This window comes from Nuphar pumila, chromosome 10, assembly GCF_984573655.1.
Source record: "Nuphar pumila chromosome 10, dmNupPumi1.hap1.1, whole genome shotgun sequence".
In the NCBI taxonomy this organism is placed as follows: Eukaryota; Viridiplantae; Streptophyta; class Magnoliopsida; order Nymphaeales; family Nymphaeaceae; genus Nuphar; species Nuphar pumila.
The window spans coordinates 93,743,572-93,769,230 of record NC_143258.1 but is presented as its reverse complement, the minus strand read 5'-3'; the positions used below and the strand labels follow the sequence as shown (position 1 = coordinate 93,769,230).

Genomic DNA, 25,659 nt, shown 5'->3' with positions numbered 1-25,659 from the left:
TCTGTTTCACGTGTGCTCATCTGATAATGAAAATATATCTGACGATAATGTTAGATCTGGTGCACCGCGGACATATTTCAATTTGTTTCACGTGTGCTTAGGTGTTGTAAAGAATTGACGTTCAGATCTGGAGGAGAAGAACGACTTCCAGAAATAAAAATCTGCCCCCTTTTTTTGAGTTTTGAGTCTGAAAAAAAAGAAACGTCAAAAAGGGAGAAGGGAGAGAGATTTGAAATCAGAGATATAAAAGAGTATTGATTATTTTGTAGATCAAGGAGAGGAGATTAAATATTTTGAAAGCAACAGAAACTAGGTTTTAAACAAGAATCCAAAAGGCTTGATTTGAAATCAGAGATCAGGACATAGAAGAAAACATAAAGAGGAATGGAGAAGAATCGACGTTGAGAGATAGGAAAGAATCACAGTGATATGTTAAAGCGTTGGATCTCGCAGGACACACCTTCTGGAACCAGTTTCGTGCACATCAGGCGATGATCAAAATCGAACCCGCTCTGATACCATGTAAGAATTCGTCCATCATCGTTCGGTTGATGCAGAAGGAGAAGATTGTGAGAGAGAGGGGCGGCTGCAATAGATGGTACGATCCCTCTTGCTGGGATCGTGCCCTATATGTCATATATATATATTATAAACTGGATTGGGTCTGGATATTACACAATATTATATCAGTTCCAGACCCAATATAAAGAATACAAAGGAGTTAGGATTAATACATAGATTTCGGGTCCAGATCCAAACCCGTCAACAAACAAAATAAATAAACATGGGTAAAACAACCCAGTCTCAATAGTGTTATGACTGTAAAGACCCCAAATCTCTGAGAATGTTTTCGCAATTGTTAAAAACATACACTTTTTAACGGGTATGAGTTGGGGTCGTTATATGATCTAATTCCAAAGTTTGGCGATTCTGATGTTGATCGTCGTGAAGATCAGGATATCATAAATGATATGGCAAGTGAAGAAGAATCTCATGATAATGCGCCGAGTAAAGAACAATCTCAAAATCGGGATTGTATTCAATATTCCAGGCGTAATAGTTTTGAACATCCATGTGCCCTAGAAAAATATACCAATAACGAAAACCATGTAGAAATTCAAACTAGAAGGTCATTTAGAGTATCTAATCCCCTTGGAAAATTTGTGTCTTATGAGTCATTTTCACCTAAGTACCAAACTTACATTGCATTGATACATTCCTATATATAACCCTCAAACTATACTGAAGCAAAAAAACATTTTGAGTGGGTAGAAGTCATTAGGGTAGAATTGGATGCCTTAGAAAAGGCGAATACTTGGACTGTTAAAGATATTCTCCTAAGAAAAAAACTCATAGATTGCTGATGGGTATATACGATAAAAACCAAGAGTGATAAAACTCTTGAAAGATATAAAGCTATGCTAGTTGCCAAGAGATACTCTCAAGGGTATGAAATAAATTATGAGGAATCCTTTGCTCCAGTTGCTAGGATGACCATAGTTAGAACTGTAGTAGCCCTTGCCTCTGTGAAGAATTGGCCTATATATCAAATGGATGTTGAGAATGCATTTTTAAATAAAAATTTGGTTGAAGAAGTGTATATGGAGGTGGCGCCTGATATAATTATTCTTAAAGGAAAAACTCTTCGGTTAGATAAGGCTCTGTATGGTCTTAAACAAGCTCCAAAGACTTGATATGACATGTTTAGTCAGATTATACTTTATATTTATTTTCATTCTTATCTAACTGCCACAACTTTGTTTGTTAAGACTTCTGATGCAGGTATTATTCATATTTTTCTCTACGTGGACGACATGATCATCACTGAAAGTGATAAAGAGGGAGTTGAACATATTAAAAGGTTTCTTAAAACACATTTTGAATTGACTGATTTGGGATTTTTAAAATATTCTCTTGGTATAAAAGTTGCTTATTCTTCTAGAGGGTATTTGTTGACTCAATGTAAATCTGCTTTAGATATTGTTGCTAGGTTTAGTATCTCAAATGATAAGAAGGTTGACACTCCTAAAGTTGTCAATGTCAAAATGAAGATTGTTGATGAAGAACCACTCGAAAATCCAACACCTTACAGATAACTTATCGGGGCACTATCATATATCTCAATTACGAGGCTTGACATTGCGCATGCAGTTCACACAACGAGCCGGTTTCAGCATGCACCCACCACTGTTTATATTGGAGCAATTTTGCGTATTATTAGATATATCAAAACTTTTATTTTTTGAGGACTTTTCTTGTCTACTTCTTTCTCTTTAGATTTAATTGCTTATATTGATGCTAACTGGGGAGGTGATCTAAATAATCGATACTCAACCCCTGGTTTTTCTATGTTTTTAGGTAACTCGTTGATTTTATGAAGGTGCAAGAAGCAGTAAAAAATTTCCCTCTCGTCAACTAAAGCAGAATACCGAGCCATAACTACTACCACTATGGATGTGGTCTGGCTAAAAAGGTTGCTGGTAGATATGAGAGTTTAGCCTAAAGGAGCATCACGAATGTGTTGTGACAACATAAGTTCTATCTACATCGCCAACAACCGGACCTTCCACGAACGAACCAAACAAATTGAGATGGTTGTCACTATGCACGAGAGGAGTATCTACATGACACTATTGATCTTCCCTATATTACTTCAAAATATCAGTTGACGAATTTCTTCACCAAGCCACTAGCTGTTCCTAGATTCCACTTTTTCTTAGATAAACTTTTGGTTATCCAACCGTAAGTTTGAGGGGGAGTGTTATACATAGTATAAATACATATGTACGTATATGTATTTATATGAATATGTGTGTAACTAGGTTAGGACAGTTAGGTTAGTTTTTATTTTTTGGTCTTCTTTGAATTAATCCACACTTGTTGACTAGTCAACAAGAGAGTCGTTGGGAGGCCCAATGACTATATTTAGAGCCGTTGGACCCTCCCAATGACTCTCTTGGAGCCTCTCATGGTTGTGTATATATAGGGGTTGAAACCCCTCTCAAATGTAATGCTTCTTGCATAGTCTTGTTCAATAAAATATTACTTTTATCCCTGTGTTTGCCCTTTTAGTAGGTGTTTATGTGTGAGCCCATTTTGTGGCTTGTGAATGTTCTTTTGGTGTTTTGGTGGAACTCTTTGAGTGTCCACTTTGTTATTTTGGTGAATATCTTTTGAAGGACCTTGTTTCCTTTCAATCTAAAGTCCAACGTGACTAGCCTTCCTAATGACGTTGTGTTGATCTTTAAAACAAAAAAGTTATAATTTTACTTTTAATATATAATATTTTTATTACATATTTATTTATCATGTATTATAATATACTAGGATTTTCCAGAGAAAAACAAGCTTTCATAAAATCTCCCGAGATATTCACTCACTGAGAATTTCCTGAGAACAATATTTGTGACTATGGGCAGAACCCTACCAGTTCAACCAAAAGAAAGAAGTAATGTCACATCTCATGAATATGGGGAAACCATTCAGGGTTATCTTTCCATAATCTGGTACGTTGTTGATATGTATTAAAAAAATTTATTTTGATGATATATATATTATTAGTCTTTATGCACCTCAAGTAGGTTTAGATGATTCCATTAAGCATCAATTTTGGGAAGATTTAGATGGAGTAGTACAAGGGATATCTTATGGAGAAAAGCTTTTCATCGGCGGTGACCTTAATGGACATATAGGCATTAGTAGGGATGGATTTGAGAGTATCCATGGAGGCTATGGTATAGGAGAAAGAAATGAAAGTGGAGAAAGGATTTTAGATTTTGGTTTGTCCTATGATATGATCTTAGAAAACACTTGGTTTAGGAAGAGGGAGTATCACCTAGTAACATTTAAAAGTGGGGTTAATACGAGTCAGATAGATTTTTTCCTACTTAGAAAGAGAGATAGGGGTTGTTGCATCGATTGTAAGGTTATACCAGGAGAAAGTGTAAAGCCCCTGAAAAAAAAAAATCGCGTCCGACTCGTGTCAGACACGTGCCCGGCACGTGTCGGACACGAGTCAGGGTCTGACCCCTGTGTCGGGCCCGGATCCGGGCTGGACCCGAGCTCAACCCGGACCCGGGTTCTCGAACTCTCGAGAACCTGCGTCTTTTAAAAAGACGCAGGCGTCTCGGGCGAGGGGCAAACCCCCTCGCCCCTTCTCTCTCTTCTGCGCCGCCCCCATCACGCTCCCGCCGGCGATCGGAGATGCCGGTGAGCGTTTCCGACCGGCGATCCTCCCTGCGGCCTCCCGATGATAGGAGCACTCCCCTCTCAGTCCGGCAGCCTCCCCGACGATCGATGATCCTCGCTGCCGGCCTCCTGACGATGCGAGCATCTCCGTCCGGCCGCCTCCCCTCTGAGTTTCGGCAGCCACCCCGACGACCTGCGTTCCTCCCTGTAGTCGCCGAGCGCCGGCGATTCGCCCCTCGTCTCCCCTCTGGGTGGTCTTCGGCAGCTGGCAGCGTCGGCCGCCCCTTCGCTGTCTCCCCTTGAGCCTCGGCAGCGCCCCCCCTCCGTTAGGTGACCTCGGTCGACAACAGCCGCCGACGTTCGTCGCCACCCTCCTGTCTGCTGTCGACTGCGCCGACCACTGACGACCTCGTTCCCCGACGACCTCTCAGCTCCGACGACCACCTTTTCTCTCGGCTCCCCTTCGTGGGAGGCTGACGCTGTTGACCTCGACGCTGGAGTTGTCGGTCGCTCCTCCCCCGGTCGCTACGGTCTTCGGAGGTATAACCCTCCCCTCTTTTCTCCTGTGTGTTGGGTGGATCGACAGGGGGGCTGAGCCCCCTGTCACCACCGCTTGTTGGCAGGGGGCTAAACCCCCCTGCCACCCTTTGTTGTTGGTCGACAGGGGGCTGAGCCCCCTGTCGTTGGCTCTTCTTGGCAGGGGGTTCCGCCCCCTGTCACTCTCTTTGCTGTGGGACGACAGGGGGGGGGCTGAGCCCCCTGTCGCCTCTTGTTTTGGCAGGGGGTTACCCCCCCTGCCTTTTTGTTCTTGGTCGACAGGGGGGCTGAGCCCCCTGTCGCCTCTTGTCGGCAGGGGGTTACCCCCCCTGCCTTTTTGCGTAGGGCAGCAGGGGGACTGAGCCCCCCTGCTCTTTTGGTGATTCTCGGTAGGGGGAAGGGTCCTCCTGCCTTGGTGTTGCCTCTCGGCAGGGGGCTTTGCCCCTGTCTTCTTTTTGTTTGCCGACAGGGGGCGAGGCCCCCCTGCCTTCTGCTGTTTTCCCTGCAGGGGGTGGAGCCCCCCTGCACCCTTTGTCCCCCTGTCCTTGTGCCTGCCTGCAGGGGATGGAGTTCCCCCTGTATTTGTGGCCCAGCAGGGGGCGGAGCCCCCCTGTTCTCTTGTTCCTTCTCGGCAGGGGGTTTTGTCCCCCCGCCTCCTGCATTTTTGCCGGCAGGGGGCGAAGCCCCCTGCTTTCCTGTTTTCGAGCAGGGGCTTGCCCCCTGCATTTCGTTGTTCTCCGGCAAGGGGCTTTGCCCCCTTGCTTTGTTCTTGCTGTCGGCAGGGGGCTGCGCCCCTGTCTCGTGTTCTGACAGGGGGGTGTTCCCCCTTGCCTTGTTGTGGCAGGTGTGGTAGGGAGCTTCTGCTCCCTCCCCTGCCTTTCCTTGTGCTAGCAGACAGGGAGCTCCTGCTCCCTGCCTCTGCTGCTGTTGCCAAGCAGGGCTGAGGCCCCTGCCTTTGGCACCCTTGTCTGCTGGATGCAGAGCTCCTGCCTCTGCCTTCTGCAGGCAGGAGACCTTGCTGTGTTTGCTTCTCTTTTCTTATAAGGCATATACTAATGTTCTAAGATCTCCAGGTTGAACGGTGGATCCAGCTCGCCCTCTGTGGCTCAAGCTCTTCTTTGCCTACGCTGCATGCGTACGAGGACCCGCAACCCCTTAAGGTAGGGGATTCTTGCGTGAAAGGACAATGAACTGATAAATGCTAAAATAAGAAAGATAACTAAAAGAGGATGATATATGTATACGTATAATATATATACGTATGTCTTTACCTTTAAGGACGCGGTTTCGCGATCCTTGTCCTCTTTACTTTCTTGCACTTTCCTTTCTGTCGCCGCCGCGCTATATTTGCCTAGGCTTTTCATTCCTGTCTTTACATTTCATGTCTCTTAACTCAAGGACGCAGTTTCGCGATCCTTGTCCTCCCTACTTTCTCGCACTTTACTTTCCTGCTGCCCCGCGCTTTGCGCCTTGGCATTTACTTGCTTATGCTTCCTTGTTCTCCAGGATGCCTGGTCCTCCTTTACGTTCTTGCACTTTACTTCTTGTATTTACTTGTTGCCCCGCGCTTTATGCGCCATGGCTTTGCTTCTGCTTTACTCTTCGTATTTTATTTTCCTGTGCTGCCGTGCTTGCTCTTGCACTTACCTTTTGTATGTATTCGTCCTTACTTTGTTGCTACGCTTCGTGCATATGCCTTGTTCGTGCATGTATCCTATCTTTGTCGCATGCTCCTTTTCCTACTTGCGCTTATTGATATATCAAGGTGCAACCCCATGCCTCGTGAGTCGTCCTTTACACTCGCGTGGTCAGTATAGGATCTCTTACCTCACGAGTTGCTTACGTGTTTGCCTGCTTGTGCGTTACGATGATCGAGGTATGATCTCATACCTCGTGTGGAGCTTTAGCGTTCTACCCTCGCGGTACGGTTTCGCCCACTGAGTCTTGTCCCTCGTTTTGCCTTTGTATTAGTATGTGCATGCGTTTGCCTCTTGTCAGCTTGCACTCCCTGCGTGCAACTTCGAATGTATAGTGTATATCGTTTCACTTGGCTTACAAGCCACGACACGCGCTTATGCACCTAAATAATAATCATGCGCCTTCACAGGCAAGATGCTCGATTGGGTTGAAAGACCAGAGCATGAGAATGGGACGGCGGTTAAGAAACCCTCCGTCGTGCTCATTCGGAACGGTTCATCAAGAGAGAGGATGGATGGTACAAAACTCCGATGGACATTCATATATGGCAATCTCGGGCAAAGATCCGACCTTCCCCAGTCATCGGAGGTTAGGGGAAATCCTTTGGGCCACTTCTGCAGAAGTACGGATGCGCATCCATTGGGCCTTTGTTTGCCTTTGGGGATTTACTCTCTTGGTCACAGACCGTCCCCTTAAGAAGCGGACTCAGTCAGTCATTCGGGGTATAATAAAATACATAGCATAATGGACCCCCGAATCGATCTCGGTTGTTTCTACGTTTTGCCTTGTGCGTACCCACAACGGCCTGCTCAGTAATGAGACAAGATATAACTTATGCACATGATCTTGAGATATGCATATTGTGACGTGCATTGCTTGCTTGCTTGTTAGCTCGGTAGTTAGGTATGCTACTCGTTGAGCTAGGTACGCCTGTCGAGGCGTTACCTTTGTTGGTTAAACTGCTTACGCAGTTCTGTGCTTGGTGATAACTAGCTTCTCATACTAGTTGATTGCTTATCCTGTGTAGCTTACAAATTGCTTGTGATGCAATAGCTTGTGCCTCACGATTAATGTAGCTGCTGGCCGATAGGCTGAACCATATAATGGTACTTGTATTTATTTCGAATGTTGTTATGAATACCTGTCTTTTGCAATTGCTTTTGCTTGGCTGGTGGATAGAGTTAGTTACTCTTCACCTATTATATTTGTGAGATTGCTATAGTGGTCTGTTCAAGCACTCTGATCCTTCCTGCTCTTTTACGTAGCTGTCTGCTTTACTAGAGCTTTGCTTACTCCACAACACATTTGGTTAGATCTGCTAGTCTTGCTTGTTTTTGGTTGGGCTAGCGTTTATCTTACTTATTGCAGCTTCTGCTCTTTCTTGTCCTTTGCACCCCTACTAGTCTGTTGTGTGACTGACCCATTTTCATGGGCAGGTGGTGAACAGGTTGAGACAGCTTGCGATGGCATGATGACGCGATGCACTCAAGGCAATGCCCTTTCCTGACGTTGCGCTCCTGGGGATACTTTTGATAGATGCGGTATATGGTTTCTTTGAAAGCATCTCTTTTGATTATAACTCTGCATTTCTAAAACTGTATTACCAAAATGTGGTTCTTCTTTTCATTTCAATAAAATATATATTTAAACTGCAAATCGGTTTGTAAGGGGGAATCTGCTTTTGGTTGTAATGTGCCCAAGGTCTAGGGATTTGTTGTTTTGAACCTGATCTTCCGTTGAACTTCTGTTTTAAACTCTGATAAATGATTGATTTCAAAGCTTTCAACCTTTTTCATAAAAGGTTTCAAGTCCACGATTTTGGAGCGTTACAGAAAGTGTAGCTACACAATATAGAGTCTTAATTTTAGATCTTAGAATTAGACAATGCCGCAAAAGGGTTAGACATAGGATAGATCATAGAATTAAGTGGTGGGCACTGAAAAGAGCTAAACAAGGAATGTTTGTAGAGCAGGTAGTTAAGGAAGCTGATTGGTGTCTCGAGGAGGATTCAGAATCAATGTGGAATAAGATAGCGGGTGGCATGAGAAAGGTGGCTAAGGAGGTATTGGGTGAGTCTAAAGGCGGTGCACCACTAGGTAAGGATACATCATGGTGGAACGAGGATGTCAAATTAGCTATTAAGGTTAAAAGAGAGTGTTATAGAAATCTAAGAGTCGTGATAATGAGAATTTGGAGAAGTATATGATAGCAAAAAAGGAAGCTAAAAAAGTAATTCGAAACGCGAGAGCTAAGGTATATAAGGAGGTTTATGACAAGTTGGATACCAAAGAAGGTGAGAAGGATATTTATAGGCTTGCAAAGATGAGAGATAGGAAATCGAGGGATTTGGGTATGGTTAGATGTATCAAAGATGAAACACAAAGGGTTTTAGTCAAAGATGGGGAGATTAAAGAGAGATGGAAAGATTATTTTGATAAGCTATTTAATGAAAGTCATGCTCAAGATCTTGGAGACTTCTCCATTCCTTTTCATGAGATAAATCGTGACTTCATGCGCAAGATTCAAAAGAAAGAAATTGCAGAGGCTTTGAAGAAAATGAAATCAAGAAGGACAGTTGGCCCAGATGGTATACCTATCGAGGCTTGAAAATGCTTGGGAGAGAAAGGTTTAGAATGGTTGACAAATCTTTTTAACAAGATTTGGCGGACAAATAAGATGCCTAATGAGTGGAGGAAGAGTACTTTGGTGCCTCTATATAAGAATAAAGGTGATATACAAGATTGCACAAACTATCGTGGTATAAAACTCATGAGTCATACTATGAAACTTTGGGAGAGGGTGATTGAGTCTAGGTTGAGGAAGGTTGTCATGATATCAGAGAATCAATTTGGTTTTATGCCTGGAAGATCAACTATGAAAGCTATACATCTTCTTAGACAACTTATTGAAAGATATAGAGAGAGGAACAAAGATTTGCATATGGTTTTTATTGATTTGGAGAAGGCATACGATAGAGTACCTAGGGACGTTCTCTGGTGGACAATGATGAAGAAAGGTGTTTCTCTCAAGTACATTAGTATAATTAAAGATATGTATGAAGGAGTAGTAACCAATGTCCACACTTGTGGAGGGGTGACAACCAATTTTCCTATAACGGTTGGGTTACATCAAGGATCTGCTTTAAGCCCTTTCCTATTTGCGATAGTGATGGATGAACTTACGAGATCAATTCAAGAAAATGTACTGTGGTGTATGTTGTTTGCTGATGATATTGTTTTGATTGATGAGTCTAGAGCTGGGGTTAATGCTAAGTTAGAATTATGGAGACAAACATTGGAAGCTAGAGGTTTTAAGTTGAGTAAGAGTAAGACTGAATATATGGAATGTCGGTTTAGTAAGCAACAAAGTAATGATGGGAGTGTAGTGAAGCTTGGTGAGCAAGAAATACCGGTGAATGATTATTTCAAATATTTGGGATCCATCATTCAAAAGTATGGAGAAATTGATGGAGATGTAAATCATAGGATAAAGGTTGGGTGGATGAAATAGAAAAGTGTAACTGGAGTGCTGTGCGATCGTAGAATGCCATTGCGGTTGAAGGGAAAGTTTTATAGGACGACTATTAGACCCGCTTTACTATATGGTACGAAATGTTGGGCTGCCAAGAGACATCATATTCAAAAAATGAGTGTAGCTGAGATGCGGATGCTTAGATGGATGTGTGGAAATACAATAAAAGATAAAATTCGGAACGAGGAGATACGTAAGAAGGTAGGCGTTGCACCCATTGAAAATAAGATGAGAGAGAATCGTTTACGGTGGTTTGGACATATTCGGCGAAGGCCTAATGATGCTCCAGTCAGAAGGATGGAGAAATGGGAAAATATATTAGTTAAAAGAGGTCGGGGTAGGCCTAGGAAGACTTGGATGGAGATGATAGGAAAGGATATGAATGCTTTGAACCTCACCGAGGACATGGCATTGGATAGAAATGATTGGAGGAAAAGGATTCATGTGGAAGACCCAAAATGAATTTCTTTGTTGGTTCATATCGCCGACCCCAATTGTTTTGGGATGAAGGCGTAGTTGTTGTTGTTGTTTGTTGTTGATGATATATATAACATACCTTTTTTGTTTTTCTATTTTAAAGCCATCAAGTTATCAAAACTTCAAACTAGATTCAAATTTTCATTTCAAGTAATTAATCAAATCTTTTCTTTCTTTATATAGACTTCTAGATAGAAATCCTTTACTTGGACTCCCATCACTCCTAACTGTATTGTTCTTTTAAATTTGAGTTGGGATCACACTGTAGGTAGAACTGTATTTGGGGTTTAAGCTATTAGTTAATCAATCAATCTACTGCAGCAAGCAGGGAAACAAAAGGAAATTTTTTCTGATCGCATATGGTGATTTATCATGAGGAGCTCTGGCCATCCTTTTCTCCTCGGTCCAAATGTTTTGACTGCAAGAAGGTCAATAGTCTATTGATGTATTGAATCATGACAGTTTCTCCTGTCGTATATTGAATCACGCTAGTGTGTCCTGTTATACTGTTAAGTTCCATGGTTTCAGTCATCAGAAGCTAGATCTAAGCCTTCACATCATTTCTGCATGGATAGTTGCCATTTAGGTAGGTTTTTATATATAACTCATTTGTAAGAATAGTTTTTTAACAGAGTAAGAAATCAGTGGCACACATTATACGAAAATAACATAATGAAAAATGTCCTAAACTATTGTACTAGAATCATAAAGTGTAGTAAATAGGTGATGCTGAACAAATTATAAGGGGGTAACTTTTGCCTTCAGTATTTTGAGCAATCCATACTGGTGAATACATGCAACTTTTTTATGACAATTCAATGCCAAATTAGGCCATACATCCATATCTCTACTGTGTATTTGAAGCTGTGATTGTTTTGTAAATGGCCAGATGAAATTCAACTATTGAGCTGTTAACCATATGTACAGTGCGTGTACAGGGTATGACATGGGTACAAAGAGTACGACATGAAAATTTCTAAAAAGATGGTGCATGTATGTATATATGTATACAACATGAAAAATTATAAAAAGAAGGGTACGTGGACACACACACACATGTATATATATATATTATATTTATTTATTTATGTATATACCCATAAAAATGCACAATTTAGTATAGTTTACAAGATGCTCTAATACGAAACTCTAAGTCAATTATGGATTAAAAGCCTAAAGCATGTAAAAATATATAGTTAACTAACAAATAGTAATCAACAAAAATATGTAGATAATAGTAGATAATGTTGATGTCAAGCATGGGCCACATATTGATCAGATCATATGATGCATAAAGTGGAAACCTAAATAATTTGCAGGAGTGCCAGGTACCAATACATGTATGACATAGGTATGAAACTGGTACAAGAGCTAGGTTGAACTAACCATGTTATATAGGCTAGAAAATTTAGAGCTTGGTTGAAGTAACCATGTTATATAGGCTAGAAAATTTATTCATAAGTATATGTTGATTTCATTTGAATAAGATTTTGCCTGTTGAATCTTAATCAGGCTGAATTTAGTGTCACCTGCATCCAGTGCAAAATTAGCTGAATTCTGATATGTTCGATGTTAAGTTCATGATGCAATGGTTTTATTGGCTAAATCAGAAATCCTTAATTGGGTCAGATTTGGTATAGCTTCTGTGACATTTAGCTTTTAATCTTTTATTTTTTTTATTTAGTTGTAACAAATGCTTCTACAGGTGGTGGGTATGAAGGTCCTTGCTAATGAAGGTGGTGTAACAGAAACACGTGGTGGGGTATACTGGATAATCTTGCCAGCTGGATGTAATTCCCTTTTATTATTTGTATATTCCTTGAACTATTTTTTTCTTGCTAGATAATATTTGTGAAATGCATTATGAAGCTTATTTAAAGCTTTAACTACATACACACACACACTGATAATTCAACATCCTTCAGCTATATATATATATTGTTAAGTTGTTCATATCAGTATATATATACTTATATATATGTACATATAAATAAATATATATACACATATATATGTAAATCAGTTAAATATGTAAACTAGTATGAACTGAGATTGTCATATGTTTTTTTTATTTTTTTCTAAAATTTCACCATACGGATGCAATCTAGATGCATGGTTTTATAGAAAAAGACTCTTGGATCATCTGATTACGATGTATAAGAAGGATCTTTTAAGACTTGAAAATCAACGACTCAGAATTTTCGTAAATATGCAAGCATAAAAGAACACATTTCTTGATTACGATAATCCAATAGTTGATTCCAAGCAAATGAACCACGTTGAGTGCATCTACAGGGTTAGATTTGCAAAAAAAACTATGAAAATCTCGGTTCTTATCAGTTTACATATTTTGCTAGTTTACATATTCGAGTTTTCCTATATATATTTTATTGATTGTAATAGGTAATACCCATTAGGGGTATTTTGGTCTTTTCACTGTCATATAATAGGATGTGCCTAATGGGAACAAAAGTCTTTTCATATTCTTATTTTTGTTTTTTTTCTGTTTGTATTTTATTTTTTGTTTGAGGGCATTATTGGAAAATGCCCAAAGAATTGTGATCTCCCCAACGACTTTGTTTCTAACGGTTGGGGTGATCCTAATGGCTCTATGAGCCTTGTAAATGCCTATGTAAAGTGGCTTTTGTCCCCTCTTGTATTGTGCTTAGCTTAAGCATTTTATGCTAATCCTATATTTTTTTATGTTGTTTCTTGCCCTTTAGTTTCAATATGCTTGTGTTCTTGTATTGACCCATAAGTAGTCTTTGATTGTGTACACTCTTGTGTGTTTGTAAGCCCATAAGAGGCATCTACTTGTGCCTTTTGTATTTCATTACATGGTATGATAGCCTTGGTGCTCTTGGATTGTAACTTGTACTTGAAGATCACGTGGTGGACCATGAGATTGGGGGAGCGTTGATTAATTGCTTTGAAAAGCGTTCTATCAACCTTCTTCAACTCTTTCTTGCCATTTCCATCTTCTTTTCTCCTCTCTTCTTTTCTCTTTGCTTCCATGACCGACAAGGAAATTGTAACTGTTGTTCCCATCAAATTTGATGGGAACAACTACAACATGTGGGCCACCGCAATAAAAAGAATTCTAGTGGGAAAGGAGTTGTGACATTTTGTTGATGGTTCTACTCCAAAACCTCAACCTATTCTTACCAAGGTTGTGAGAGAAAATGGTGAATCTAAAGAAGAAACCCTTTAAGGGAATGATAAAGAAAAGGCTCTCTTAGACTATAAAAAAACTTATAAGGCATGGGAAGTAGGCTATGCTAAGGTGTTCTCTCTCTTCATGGGGAGCATGTGTGATGAACCATGTGAAAATTTTTTAGAGTTTGAAAGAGTGGATGAGGCGTGGACCTTCATCAAACAAACATATACCCAAAGGGAGGCCGCCCACAAATGGGAGCTATGGGATAAAATCCATAATTGTAAACAAGGTGAAAAAAGTGTTAGAGAGTACTATGTAACTCTCAAAAGACTTTGGGACCAAATGGCAAAGTTTGAGCCCATTTGGGACACACCCAATGATGCTAAACTAAGGAGGAATCAAATCCTTGAAGAATAATTTTCTCAATTTATGAAGGGCCTTAAACCCGAGTTTGAACAAGTGAGGTTCATGATCACTCATCGTAAGAAATATGAGCTTCCACTTATACGTGAATTATTGGCCAAAATATGTATGAAAGAGACAAGATTGAAGCCATGTTCGAACCCAAGGAATCCAAAGACAATGTGTTGGCCATCTCAAGACCCAGAGCTAACACTAACACTTATAAGTCTCCTCATTTCACGAAATCTAATTTCGGGAGACAACGTAGTGATAAGGGAGGAAAATCATTATTTGTCATAATTGTGGAGAACCGGGGGACATTAAGCTTTATTGCCCCAAATTCAAAGGAAAGGATGAGCGAAGAGCGGTGAGTGTAGATGCATCACATGATAACCAATGGAGATTCCAAATCCATTGGAACCATGTCATTATCCCAACTAGTGGAGGCCCTACAACCGCTTCTCAAGGGATCATCTTCTTCTATCTAGGCAGCCGCGATCTCCTCCAGGTAAGATTTCTTGGCTTTTGGATTTCAGTGCATCTTTCTATATGACTCCCAATAATTCATTGCACTTCGAATGTATAAGTAATTTAAGTAAATCTAATGTTTTTATTGCCGATGGTTCTTCTCTTGACATAAAAGGGGTTGGTGATTTTAAAAACTCTTCAACTTTTTCTATACCTAAAATTAGATTTGTTCCAAAACTCAATTTAAATCTTCTTTATGTTTCTCAAATTGCCGATCATGGTTGTAGAATTTCCTTTTCATCGGATAAATATTTGGTGCAGGATCTCTAGTCCGGGATGCAAATTATGGAAGGCCGTAGAGATGGAGATCTCTACTACATGAGTCAATTGATTATCCCTAAAAACACTTTTTGTTAGAATGTACAAGATTTGGATATTGTTTTGTGGCATCAAGGTCTAGGTCATCCTTACATATCTAAATTATCCAATGTACCTCATTTGAGAAAATTTTGTAATGAAAAACTAGATTACACTGATTGAATTCTTGGAAAAATGAAGGCCATTCCCTTTCATGAAAGAACCTTTTTTGCTGTTAAACCACTTGAATTAATACATTCAGATGTATGAGTGCAACACTTCAAAATCCAGGACTTGTAACTTTTTATGAAAAGTTTGAAAGCTTTGTAATCATTCGTTTATCAGAGTTTTTAAATAGTAATTCAATATAAAATGATGTTTGAAATAGCAAGTTAATGGACCTTGGGCGCATTACAGCGCAAACTTTCCTTCACAAACAAATTTGAAACTCCGTACCTTTAAGAAATCAATAGATTATGAAAATGCAATTTTTAATAGTTTAAGACTTGTATAAAGAAGAGATTTTCAAGAAAACCTTTATGCAAATTTACTGAAATGTCCTCAGGAGCGAAATATCAGAGAAAACGTCTCATCTTGATATCATCACGTTATCGTGCCATCGCAGTCCGAAACATCACCTGCCCATAAAATGAGTCAGTTTCACGAAAAACTGGTAGGTGCACAAGTGAGACAATGTGGAACTGAAATAAGCAATAATCAATGTGCAATATTCTGTAAGAAGCATGATTTTACTTAAGCAAGTAAGTCACCTCTAGCATGAGCAATAAATTATACAAATGAACAAGTATTTCTTAACATGAACAATTGAGTATGTAAACAAATAAAGAGTTTCAATATGAGCAATTAATTATAAAATCAAGTGAGCTATCAACTATTACAAGGTATACACGATTTCACGGCAAGTAATTAAATTAATAATAAGGTGCAAGCAGTTCGTAAATCCCAAGCTATAAACAATTGCACAACAAGCAGTTCTATAAATCACAAGGTGTAAATAGTTCGTGGATTACGAGCTGAAAGCAATTGTACAAATAGTTCTACTAATCATACGATGTAAGTAGTTTATAAGTTGCATGCGGTGAGCAATCACGCGACAATAGTTATATTGATCACAAGATGTAAGCAGCTTATAAGACAAACACTTACATTAGTTATAAGGTGTAAACAGTTTGTAGATTACGAGATGTAAGCATTTGCACAATAAGCAATTTATTTAATCACGAGATATAAATAGCTTATAAGACAAGCAGTTACATTAGTCCTAGTGGTAGACAATTCTTAGATTACAAGCTGTAAGCAAGATATTTATTGTTTCGATATTAGCTGGCCTTACAGGTACGCACAAGGCATGATACGTAGAAACAACTGAGACTAATCCAGGGGTTTATTATGCCATGTATTTTAGATACCCCAGGTAGCTAGCTGAGTCCACTCCTAAAGGGACGGTCAGTGACCAAGAGAGTAAATCTCCAAAGGCATAAGTGACCCATGGATGCATCCAACTTCTACAGAAGTGCCTAAAGCTATTTTTTGTAGCCCATTTTCCCTGACTCTAATGACTGGGAAAGTCGAGTCTTTTGCCCGAAATAGCCATTAATGACCTGTCCATCAGAGTTTTTGTACCATCCATCATCTCTCTTGATGAAGTCAGCTGGTCGAATGGGTACGTCAGGTGTTACTTAACTGAAGAGTCATTCTATATGCTCTGGTCTTTCGACCCACTCGAACATCTTGCCTGAAGGCGAAACCATCACCATTAGGTGATTTATACGCGCTATTGCACGTTCGAGGCAACCACACACCTCTTATCCTACTCACCGCAGTATGCAACATACTTGTTCAAAAGTATAACCACGATGAGAGGGGTCAACTTATTGTGAGGGTGAAAACATCACCATTATATAGTCTCAAACACGTGCCATTGCACGTTCGAGGTAAACATAGACCTCTCATCCTACTCATCGTAGTACGCAACGTACCTGTTCAAAAGTATAATTACGATGAAAGGGGTATGGATTTCTCAAAGGAAATCCCCACCACATTGCTTTGCAAAAGTATATCGTGTAATCATTCAAGTTTAAACTTGACATGCCCTGGTCCTTTTAGACCGTCACGAGCCTCTTGCCTGTTAGGTGATCATCAACATTACATGATTACAATAATGTGCCAAAACATATTTTGAGGTTACCACAGACCTCTCATCCTACTCTTCGTAGTCCAAACATAACGTACATGTCTAAAAGTACGACTACGAAGAGAGGGACATGGATTTCTCAAAAGAAATTCAATAGCAAAAACTCGCAAAGGAAGTGACAAGATGACCAAACAAAGTATCGCAACAGAAGTAATGTAGCAACGATCTAGTGATGGTGCAGGTTCCTCAGTAGAACCCTCACCCTACCCATGCACACAGGGTTATTTGAGTTGCATCGATTACACGAACTGAAGTTGTAAAACACTTCTCGTCAAATGATTGAGGTCTTTATTTAACAATTACCCGAACTGACATTTCTCATAAAGTGCATACATCGAGCCAGTTTCAACATTCTCATATAACTGTTCACATGAGTGCTGTTATGTAGATTATTAGATATTTACAAACTTCTATTTCCAAAGGACTTGCTATCTTCTTCCTCCCCACTTGAGTTAATTGCTTATACTAACTCTGACTAGGGTGGACACCCCAATGATATACACTCAACTACGAGTTTTTGTGTGTTTATAGGTGATTCGGTAGTGTAATGCCCAATTTTTTTTTGGGATTTTAACAAGAATTATTCAGATAATTTCTAAATAATTAATTGGTGATTAATGTTCGATAATATTTTGGTATTTAATTCAAGCGATTTGATCGTTGATTTTATGGAAATTGATGAAATTATGAGGTTTTGGAAGTATCTAGGTCCGGATCCTAGTAGAGATCCAGGTGGATCAAATCACGATCATTTTTAGGATCAAATCACGATCCAAACTGATCAAACCATAGTTGGGAAATTTTTTGGGGAAAATACATGATTATCGAGAGATATAATAGGTATTATTATCTGGGATTTTATCTAGATTGAACCCGGTCCAGATTAAAGCCATAACAAAATTTGGACCCTAGTAGGACCCAAACCAATTTGGATCAGGTTTAAAGGCATTTGATTGAAGTTTTGACCCATATTGTGGTTTAGCAGGAATGATATGTGGATCAAATTCATTGAGATAAACCCGCTCCTGAATGTCGGAGCGTATTGAGTTATGAATTGGAGTATGGACCATTTGGATTTGAAACAATATTCGGATCGGATCCATTGGGGTGGACCCAATCCAGAGATGCAAGATGATTTGGGTTTTAAATTTGGGAATTTTGGTTGAGTTGGATTTGAATCTAAATCCAAATCTAAACCACCATAAAAAGGTTTAAATTAAGTATGGATTTGAGTTGGATCCAAATTGGACCCAACCCAATCTCAACCGAACCCTACACATGGTCTATATTGGTGGATTGGGTTGGATCCAGATGGACCCAACCCAATCCAACCAAAACCAATACGTTTTAAATGCATTTGAGTGTTTTGGATTGGGATTGGATCCACTGGGATCCAACCCAAACCCAAACCCAGACCCAAACTGATCACATCTCTGCCAAAACATGCACTCCTGACATGCATTATGAGATGCATTTAACCCTCCCTCAATTTACGATTTTACCCCCACTCTCTCTTATTAAAATCCCCACCCCATATGGTTCTATTAAAAACCATGCTCTTATCCTTGCGTGCAACTCCCACCATTTGCCTGCTCGAGCCATTCCTCGTCGGAGCACCACTAGGGCAGCCATCTGCTACAGTTTTTCCTCCCATCTCGGTTCCTTCAGCATACCAGGACCTCCTCAGCCGCCCACCCCTATTGTGCATTTCCACCGGCCAACAGAGGCCATTGGCAGCACAATCAGTGCCTCTGTCCCTTGGGTGTTTTTCCATTGCAAGAAACACCCAGCCCCTGCCGACTGGCCTGGTTTGTCCACCGTGAGCCACCCGCCATGAAGCCCACACTACGCTTCCCTTTGCTGTGTCACCGCCCTCGTCCCTATTCAGGCGTCACCATCGCTCTCTCGCTGATTGATGTTGCCGAAGACAATAACCTCCACTCCCCTTTTTTTTGGTTGCCGAAGATGGTGAGAACCACCATCTGTCAGCACCACCATCGGCGCCCCGAATGACGCCACCTTCTTGTCGAATTGGGAGCCAACCAGACGGGGCAGAGGGCTGCCACCCTGCTCCTTTGCCTGTCCTCTGTCTGACTGTCTCTTCCTTTCCGGATGGTCGAAGGACCACCGTGTGGGGTCGACACCTCCCCTTTTTTGTTGTGCGGTGAAACAGACAAAAGAAAGAGAAAGAAGAAAAGGAAAAGGGAAGAAAGAAATAAAAGAATAAAAGAAAGAAGCGAGCGTCCCGAGAACCGCCGTCGCAGCCTATTCCAGTGGGCCCCACTATCACGGCCACCGTATTGTTACTCAGGGTTCGTGTGCATCGAGATCTGTATCACTCTAAGCACGTGCTTACCCGTGAACCACCACCATTGGATTGAGTGGGCCTAGTTGCCTCGAGAATCATGCCCCACTATTTTGAAAAGCGAACATTGCCTCAGGATCCGTGCACCATCTCGAGATCTGTGCATTATCTCAAGAACCACACCATCTTCGTTTTACGTGCATGTTGCTCCACCGGATCCATCACCACTTTTTGTCATGACTTTCTCTTTTATCTCTATCATTGCGGACCCGAATTAGGGTGCAACCTGGCATGCGTTTCCATACTCTTGACACATAGTACGAGGTAGAGATCTCTTTCACTAACTCTGGTATTTGTGTGATTTTAATGCATGTCTGTTAGTGTAAGTTTATGCTAATTAAAATGTGTGCTTTCGTATTTAAGTTACGATGAACATGTATATATATATATATGTATGTTGGAAATGCGTATTGCCTAAACAAAAGTCTTATGGTTTGTTAAATACGTATATTGCATGCGTATGGTTATTCTTACTGTAGAAATTGTCTGATTATATATGTATGACATGAAATGCTTAGGAAATACATATATTGAGGTTTATATTGAATTACATGTCTTGTTGGTTCATGCTTCGAGGTTCAAGGTTATGAATATATGAATCGTAAACGCGATATTTCATGTGGCCATGATGTAATATAAAATGCATGTGATAATTATCTTTTATGTGATATTAAAATGCCATATGATGTGATTGATGCATATGATGTATGTTGGAGCTATGGGTCACTGAACCCTGTTGAATATTGGATTATATGAATACCATGTGATGTGATATATGATGCTTCTTTATGATTAAAATGCCATATGATGTGAAATTATGAATACATATGATATTTGTGTAAGCTCAGGATTGAGCTGTGATTTATGGAACCCTGTTGGTTATGCTAAATGCATGATTTTATGAATGACACATGAAATGAAATATGTGATAGATCTGTTGAGATCTATTGAATGTTCGAGCCCAGGTAGTTCATGACCTTGTGTATGGTCATCTGAATTGACAAGTGGATGTGTATGGAGCCCCAGAATGGTAGCCAATAATCTTGTGATTTATATTGCCATATTACTGTAATTTATGTTGTGATGCATGTTGAATATTGACAAGCTTGTGCCTGAATTGGTGGTCATCGAGTTTATGTGAGAGTATGCGGGTCTAAGACTAGGTAAATCCGTTCAGGATGAGTCTCTATGAGGATGGTCATGTCCAAGACCAATAAATCTGGTCAGGACGTTTCTGTGAGGGTGTACTAACCCAATGCCAGGTAGTCCGACGAGGACGAACCAGCGAAGATGTATGTTTCCGAGACCAGGTAATCCGATGTAAAACTTGTTTCCAAAACGCAGTAAATCTCTAAAAGATTGTACCATTTAAATATATTGTTTGTGATGGAATGTAATGATCGAATGAGCTAGTTGATAGCCAGTTGTGAATCTATGGATTTAGTTGTATTCCAATTGTTGTAGCATTATTGAATGTTGATTTCGGATCAACTGTATTGCACGGTATGATTAGAATGAATTGTGGAGATATTAGGTGAATGACACATCACGCCTACAAACGAGTATGTTGCATAAAGGGACTTTTGTCTCCCTTTGTATTGTACTTAGCTTAAGCATTTTATGCTCAATAAATCCTATATTTTTTATGTTGTTTATTGCCCTTTAGTGGCATTGTGCTTGTGTTTTTGTATTGACCCATAAGTGGTCTTTGATTGTGTACACTCTTGTAGGGATGCACAACGAGTCGAGCTAGCTCAGGCTCGACCCGTTTAAGCTCGGCTCAAACTTGTTCGAAAAATAAACGAGTCGAGCTTGAATACAAGTCCATGCTTGGTGTGGATAAACGAGCCGAGCTTGATCAGGTCATTGAGCTCGATTAAGCTCGAAAGCTCAATAAGGCTCGCATAATAGTATATATATATAAATATAATATTTGCAAAATAAAACCTGAAAATCGTCTCCATAGTGGGTAGGGCGGTAATCTCTATCTCAAGGGGTGCTGAGTTCAAATTTCACGCCCTCTAACTTTTTCTCTCTTCAATAATCTAGCAGGTTTTTAGTATATGTAAGTTTTCTGTGTCATAATAATCACAAGACAAAGTCTGGCATAATGGTGGGTCATTTGTGCACCATTTGGAGAGATTGGAGATCGAATCCCACCTTTTTGGAATAACGGTCAAGCTTGGCTCGGAATCGAGCCGAGTCTGGACAATGCTGTTCAAGCTTGGCTCCGAGCTTGAACACATGCATTTTGAAGCGAGCTGAGTTCTAACATCCCAGGCTCGGCTCAAACTCGGCTCGTGTGCATGCCTACACCCTTGAGTGTTTGTAAGCCCATAAGAGGCATCTACTTGTGCCTTTTGTATTTCATTACATATATATAGCTGAAGGATGTTAAATTATCAGTTGGCAAACAAGAAATGGATTTGTCAATGATGCCGATGGCCAAAACTTAAAAATATCAGAGTTTAGAACGAGATTAATCAGTTATCATACCCTGTTTAAGTCAGTAATTGCTCTCAAACATTCATTTGTGGATAAATTTCACAATGTTTATAATAAACAAGACTTCTGAAACTTGAAAGTTTATCTTCTGGAGTTTTATGGAGGACTTTCAGGACTGCATGTATTAAAGGATGACTTCTGAGGCTTAACACTCTACAAAGAATGGATAGTGGGGTTTTGGGGGTCTACAAGCATGAGAGAGAGAGAGAGAGAGAGAGAGAGAGAGAGAGAGAGAGTTTTTGGAAAAACAGAAAGAGAGAGAGAGAGAGAGAGAGGAAGAAAAACTGTGTTTAAGCATTAGGCCCTAATCCCTTCTTAAAGGAATTAGTTAATAATAAGTTACAAAAGTACTCCATCTATTTTCCACTAATTACGTACTGCTACCCAAACTGAAAATATATTTCCTTTTTCCTTTTTAACACTCCCCTTCAAGCTAGAGCATGTATATCTATCATGCTCAGCTTGTCACAACATGACAAGTATAGATTTGTCCTGTCTATACTAGATCTCTTATGTAGTGACAATCAACTTCAATGTGTTTCATCCTCTCGTGAAACACTGGATTATTTACAATATAGGTGGTTGCTCTGTTATCACATCTCATCACCATTGGCATTGAGGTTTGTACATGTAGATCTCTGAGAACTGATCTAACCCATATCATTTCGGCTGCAGTTTGAGCCATGGCTCTATATTCTGACTCAACACTCGATCGGGCTACTACGGTCTGTTTTTTTACTTCTCCAGCTTATTAAATTTTTGCCTATAAACACACAAAACCCCGTAGTGGACTTTCTATCACTAATGTCTCCTGCATAGTGAGCATCCGAATAGGCAACTATATCAAGAGATGAGCTTGATTTGTATAGTAGTCCTTTACCTGGAGACGACTTCAAGTACCTGAGAATCATCATTGCTGCTTGCCAATGTACTTGGGTTGGTTTATCCATGAACTGACTAATCTTGCTCACAACTAGGGAAATATCTGGTCTTGTCACAGTAACATACAAGAGTTTACCAACCAGAGACCTGAAACTTCTACTATCAACATGTTCTGCTTCTTCAAACATGTGAAGTTTAGGATCCATTGGAATGTTGGCAGGTTTGGCTCCTAACATTCTTGTTTTCCGTAACAAATCAAGTACATACTTCCTCTGCGATAGGGCTAATCCTTCACAGTTTCGAGACACCTCTATACCCAAGAAGTATCTAAGAGGACCAAGATCTTTGATAATGAACTGCTTCTGTAGATGAGCTTTGGTATCTGAGATATCCTTGTTATTGTTTCCTGTGAGTATAATATCATCTACGTACACAACCATAACCACAACCCCCGTGGGAGTTTTCTTAACAAACAATGAGTGGTCTGATGCCGACCTGTTAAAACCAAATGCAGACACACTCTCAAACAACTTCTGAAACCACGCACGTGGACTTTGCTTTATACCATATATCACTTTCTTTAACTTGCACACCTGGTAACACTCCCCCTGAACCTCGAAACCCGGAGGTTGCTGCATATACACAGTCTCAGACAAATCATCATACAAAAAAACGTTCTTCACATCCAATTGGCATAAGCTCCATCCATTATGAACAACCACTGATATGACCAGCCGAATAGTGCCAAGGCGTGTCACATGAGAAAAGGTTTCAAAGAAGTCTACCCCATACGTCTGTGTATACCCTTTTGCCACCAATCTGGCTTTGTACCGTTCAATTGTGCCATCCAAATTGTACTTAATGGTGTAGACCCACTTACACCCAACAATATCTACATCAACAGGTGGAGTAACCAAATGGGATGTAAGGTGCATTGCCTTTTACCTTTCTTGATAGCGATTGAGAAATTATCATCCACAATAGAAGCTTCAGTCGTGGCTGAAGGACTTACTTCTGAGGAAGAAGATAGTGTAGGTTCTGATTCCAGAGGAGATCTACGAGCATATACCAGAGGGGGATCATGATACCGTGATTGAGTGTGAGAGGTAGGAAAGCTTGTAGGAATTGACTCCAAAGGAAGAAGGGGTATAGGTAATGGCATAGCATCACCTTGATCACATAGTAATCTGGATGCAATACTTGAAAAAAAAGGAATGGACTCAAAGAAAGATACATCTACACTGACATACTCTCTACGAGCGACGGGATCATAACACCGGTACTCTTTTTTATTTCTTGGATAACCCACAAAAATACACTTTATGGATTGAGCCGATAGTTTGTCTCGATGAGGCCCTAGTTTATAAACAAAAACACACACCCAAACACCTTGGGAGAGATCGAGAAAAGAGGTGCATTGGGATATAGGATTTTCACAGGAATTTGTTCTCCCAATGAGGATGACGATATGCGATTGATAAGGTAGCAAGTTTTAAGAATGGCATCTCCCCAATATGAAGGAGGCATACATGATTGTAGCATGAGAGTGCGAGCAACATCTAGAAGGTGTTGTCTATGCTTTCTTTAAGCTACCCCATTTTGTTGGGAGGTATGGGCACAAGTCGTTTGAGGTCGAATGCCATGATTCTTATAAAATCAGTGCGAATGATCTTGACAAGAGAATCAAACTGAGTGTTTATTTCAATAATGAGAGACATAATAATAGAAGGAACTTCCGATCTGTCTTTTATTAAAAATACCCATGATAATCTGGAAAATCATCGATAATGACTAAATAATGACTCTGGGACCTACTGGGAACTCTACTAGGTCCCCACACATCAACGTGAAGAAGCTCAAATAATCTTTGACTAGATGGACTCTGACTTGAAGGAAATGAACTCTTGTGGTGTTTACCCAGCTGACAGGCTTCACACTGGAATGAGGCAGAAGGTGAAATTTGAGGAAGAATTCTACGAAGTTTTGGCAACGACACATGGCCAAGACGAAAGTGCCATTAATAAGAACTGGTGGATGACTCAGACACTGTATGCGCGACTCCCAGTGGTTGATGAAGATAGTAGACACCTCCTTCTTCATAACCTCCACCAATCCTCTTCCCCGTCAGCAAATCCTGAAACATACAACATAAAAGATAAAAAATCACTCTACAATTGTCCTCTTTTGCAATACGACTAACTGACAATAAATTTTGAGGAAAGGAAGGAGCATGAAGCACATCTGTCAGTTGAAGTGACGGAGAGATGAAAACATTTCCTTGTCCCACAATGGGAGATGAGCTCCCATCGGCAAGGACAACCTTGTGATGATCATACATGGGGTCTAGCCTAGAAAAAATTTGTGATGACCCACATAGGTGTCTAGAGGCACCTGAATCAATAATCCATCTACTACCTTGGTGATTCAATCCTTCACCTGCTGAGTAAGCAACATCAGCAATGGGAGTAACTGCGTTCGAACTAGGACGGTGAGACATCAATTCTTCATAATCTGCACGACTAAGAGTGACCAAGTCATTGGAGGAGCTAGTGGGAATCTCTGTGTCAAGCTTTGCAATTTGAGCCTTGGACACATTTGATGTCTGAGAAGCAAAGGGGGTCTACCATTTTTATCCCAACACCTGTCCTCAAGATGTCCCAATTTACCACAATAGGTACATTAAAATCTACCTCTACCTCCTGTACCTCTGCCTCGACCTCTGCCACGCGAATTTAGGAAATTTCCTCTTTCCCGACCAGGGGTGACTATAAGCGCCGATGTTTATGAATTAGAATGAGTTTGCAGAAGAGTGATAGCCAATCTACTCAGGTGGTTGTAGGCTTCGGCAAGAGTTGGGACTTCCGATCCTGTCAGTAT

The 25,659-nt window shown here is 40.4% G+C and overlaps 1 protein-coding gene across 7 annotated transcripts in view; it reads left to right on the top strand.

Moving 5' to 3' along the window:
• LOC149827403 (uncharacterized) overlaps window positions 1–25,659 on the top strand; it is a 75,583-nt gene that overhangs the window by 39,433 nt on the left and 10,491 nt on the right. For all 7 annotated transcript variants that reach the window (XM_090019345.1, XM_090019339.1, XM_090019344.1 and 4 more), the window contains exon 3: window positions 12,137–12,221. In XM_090019345.1, the coding sequence (XP_089875471.1) occupies window positions 12,137–12,221 (85 nt within the window). The remainder of the gene's footprint in view (window positions 1–12,136; window positions 12,222–25,659) is intronic.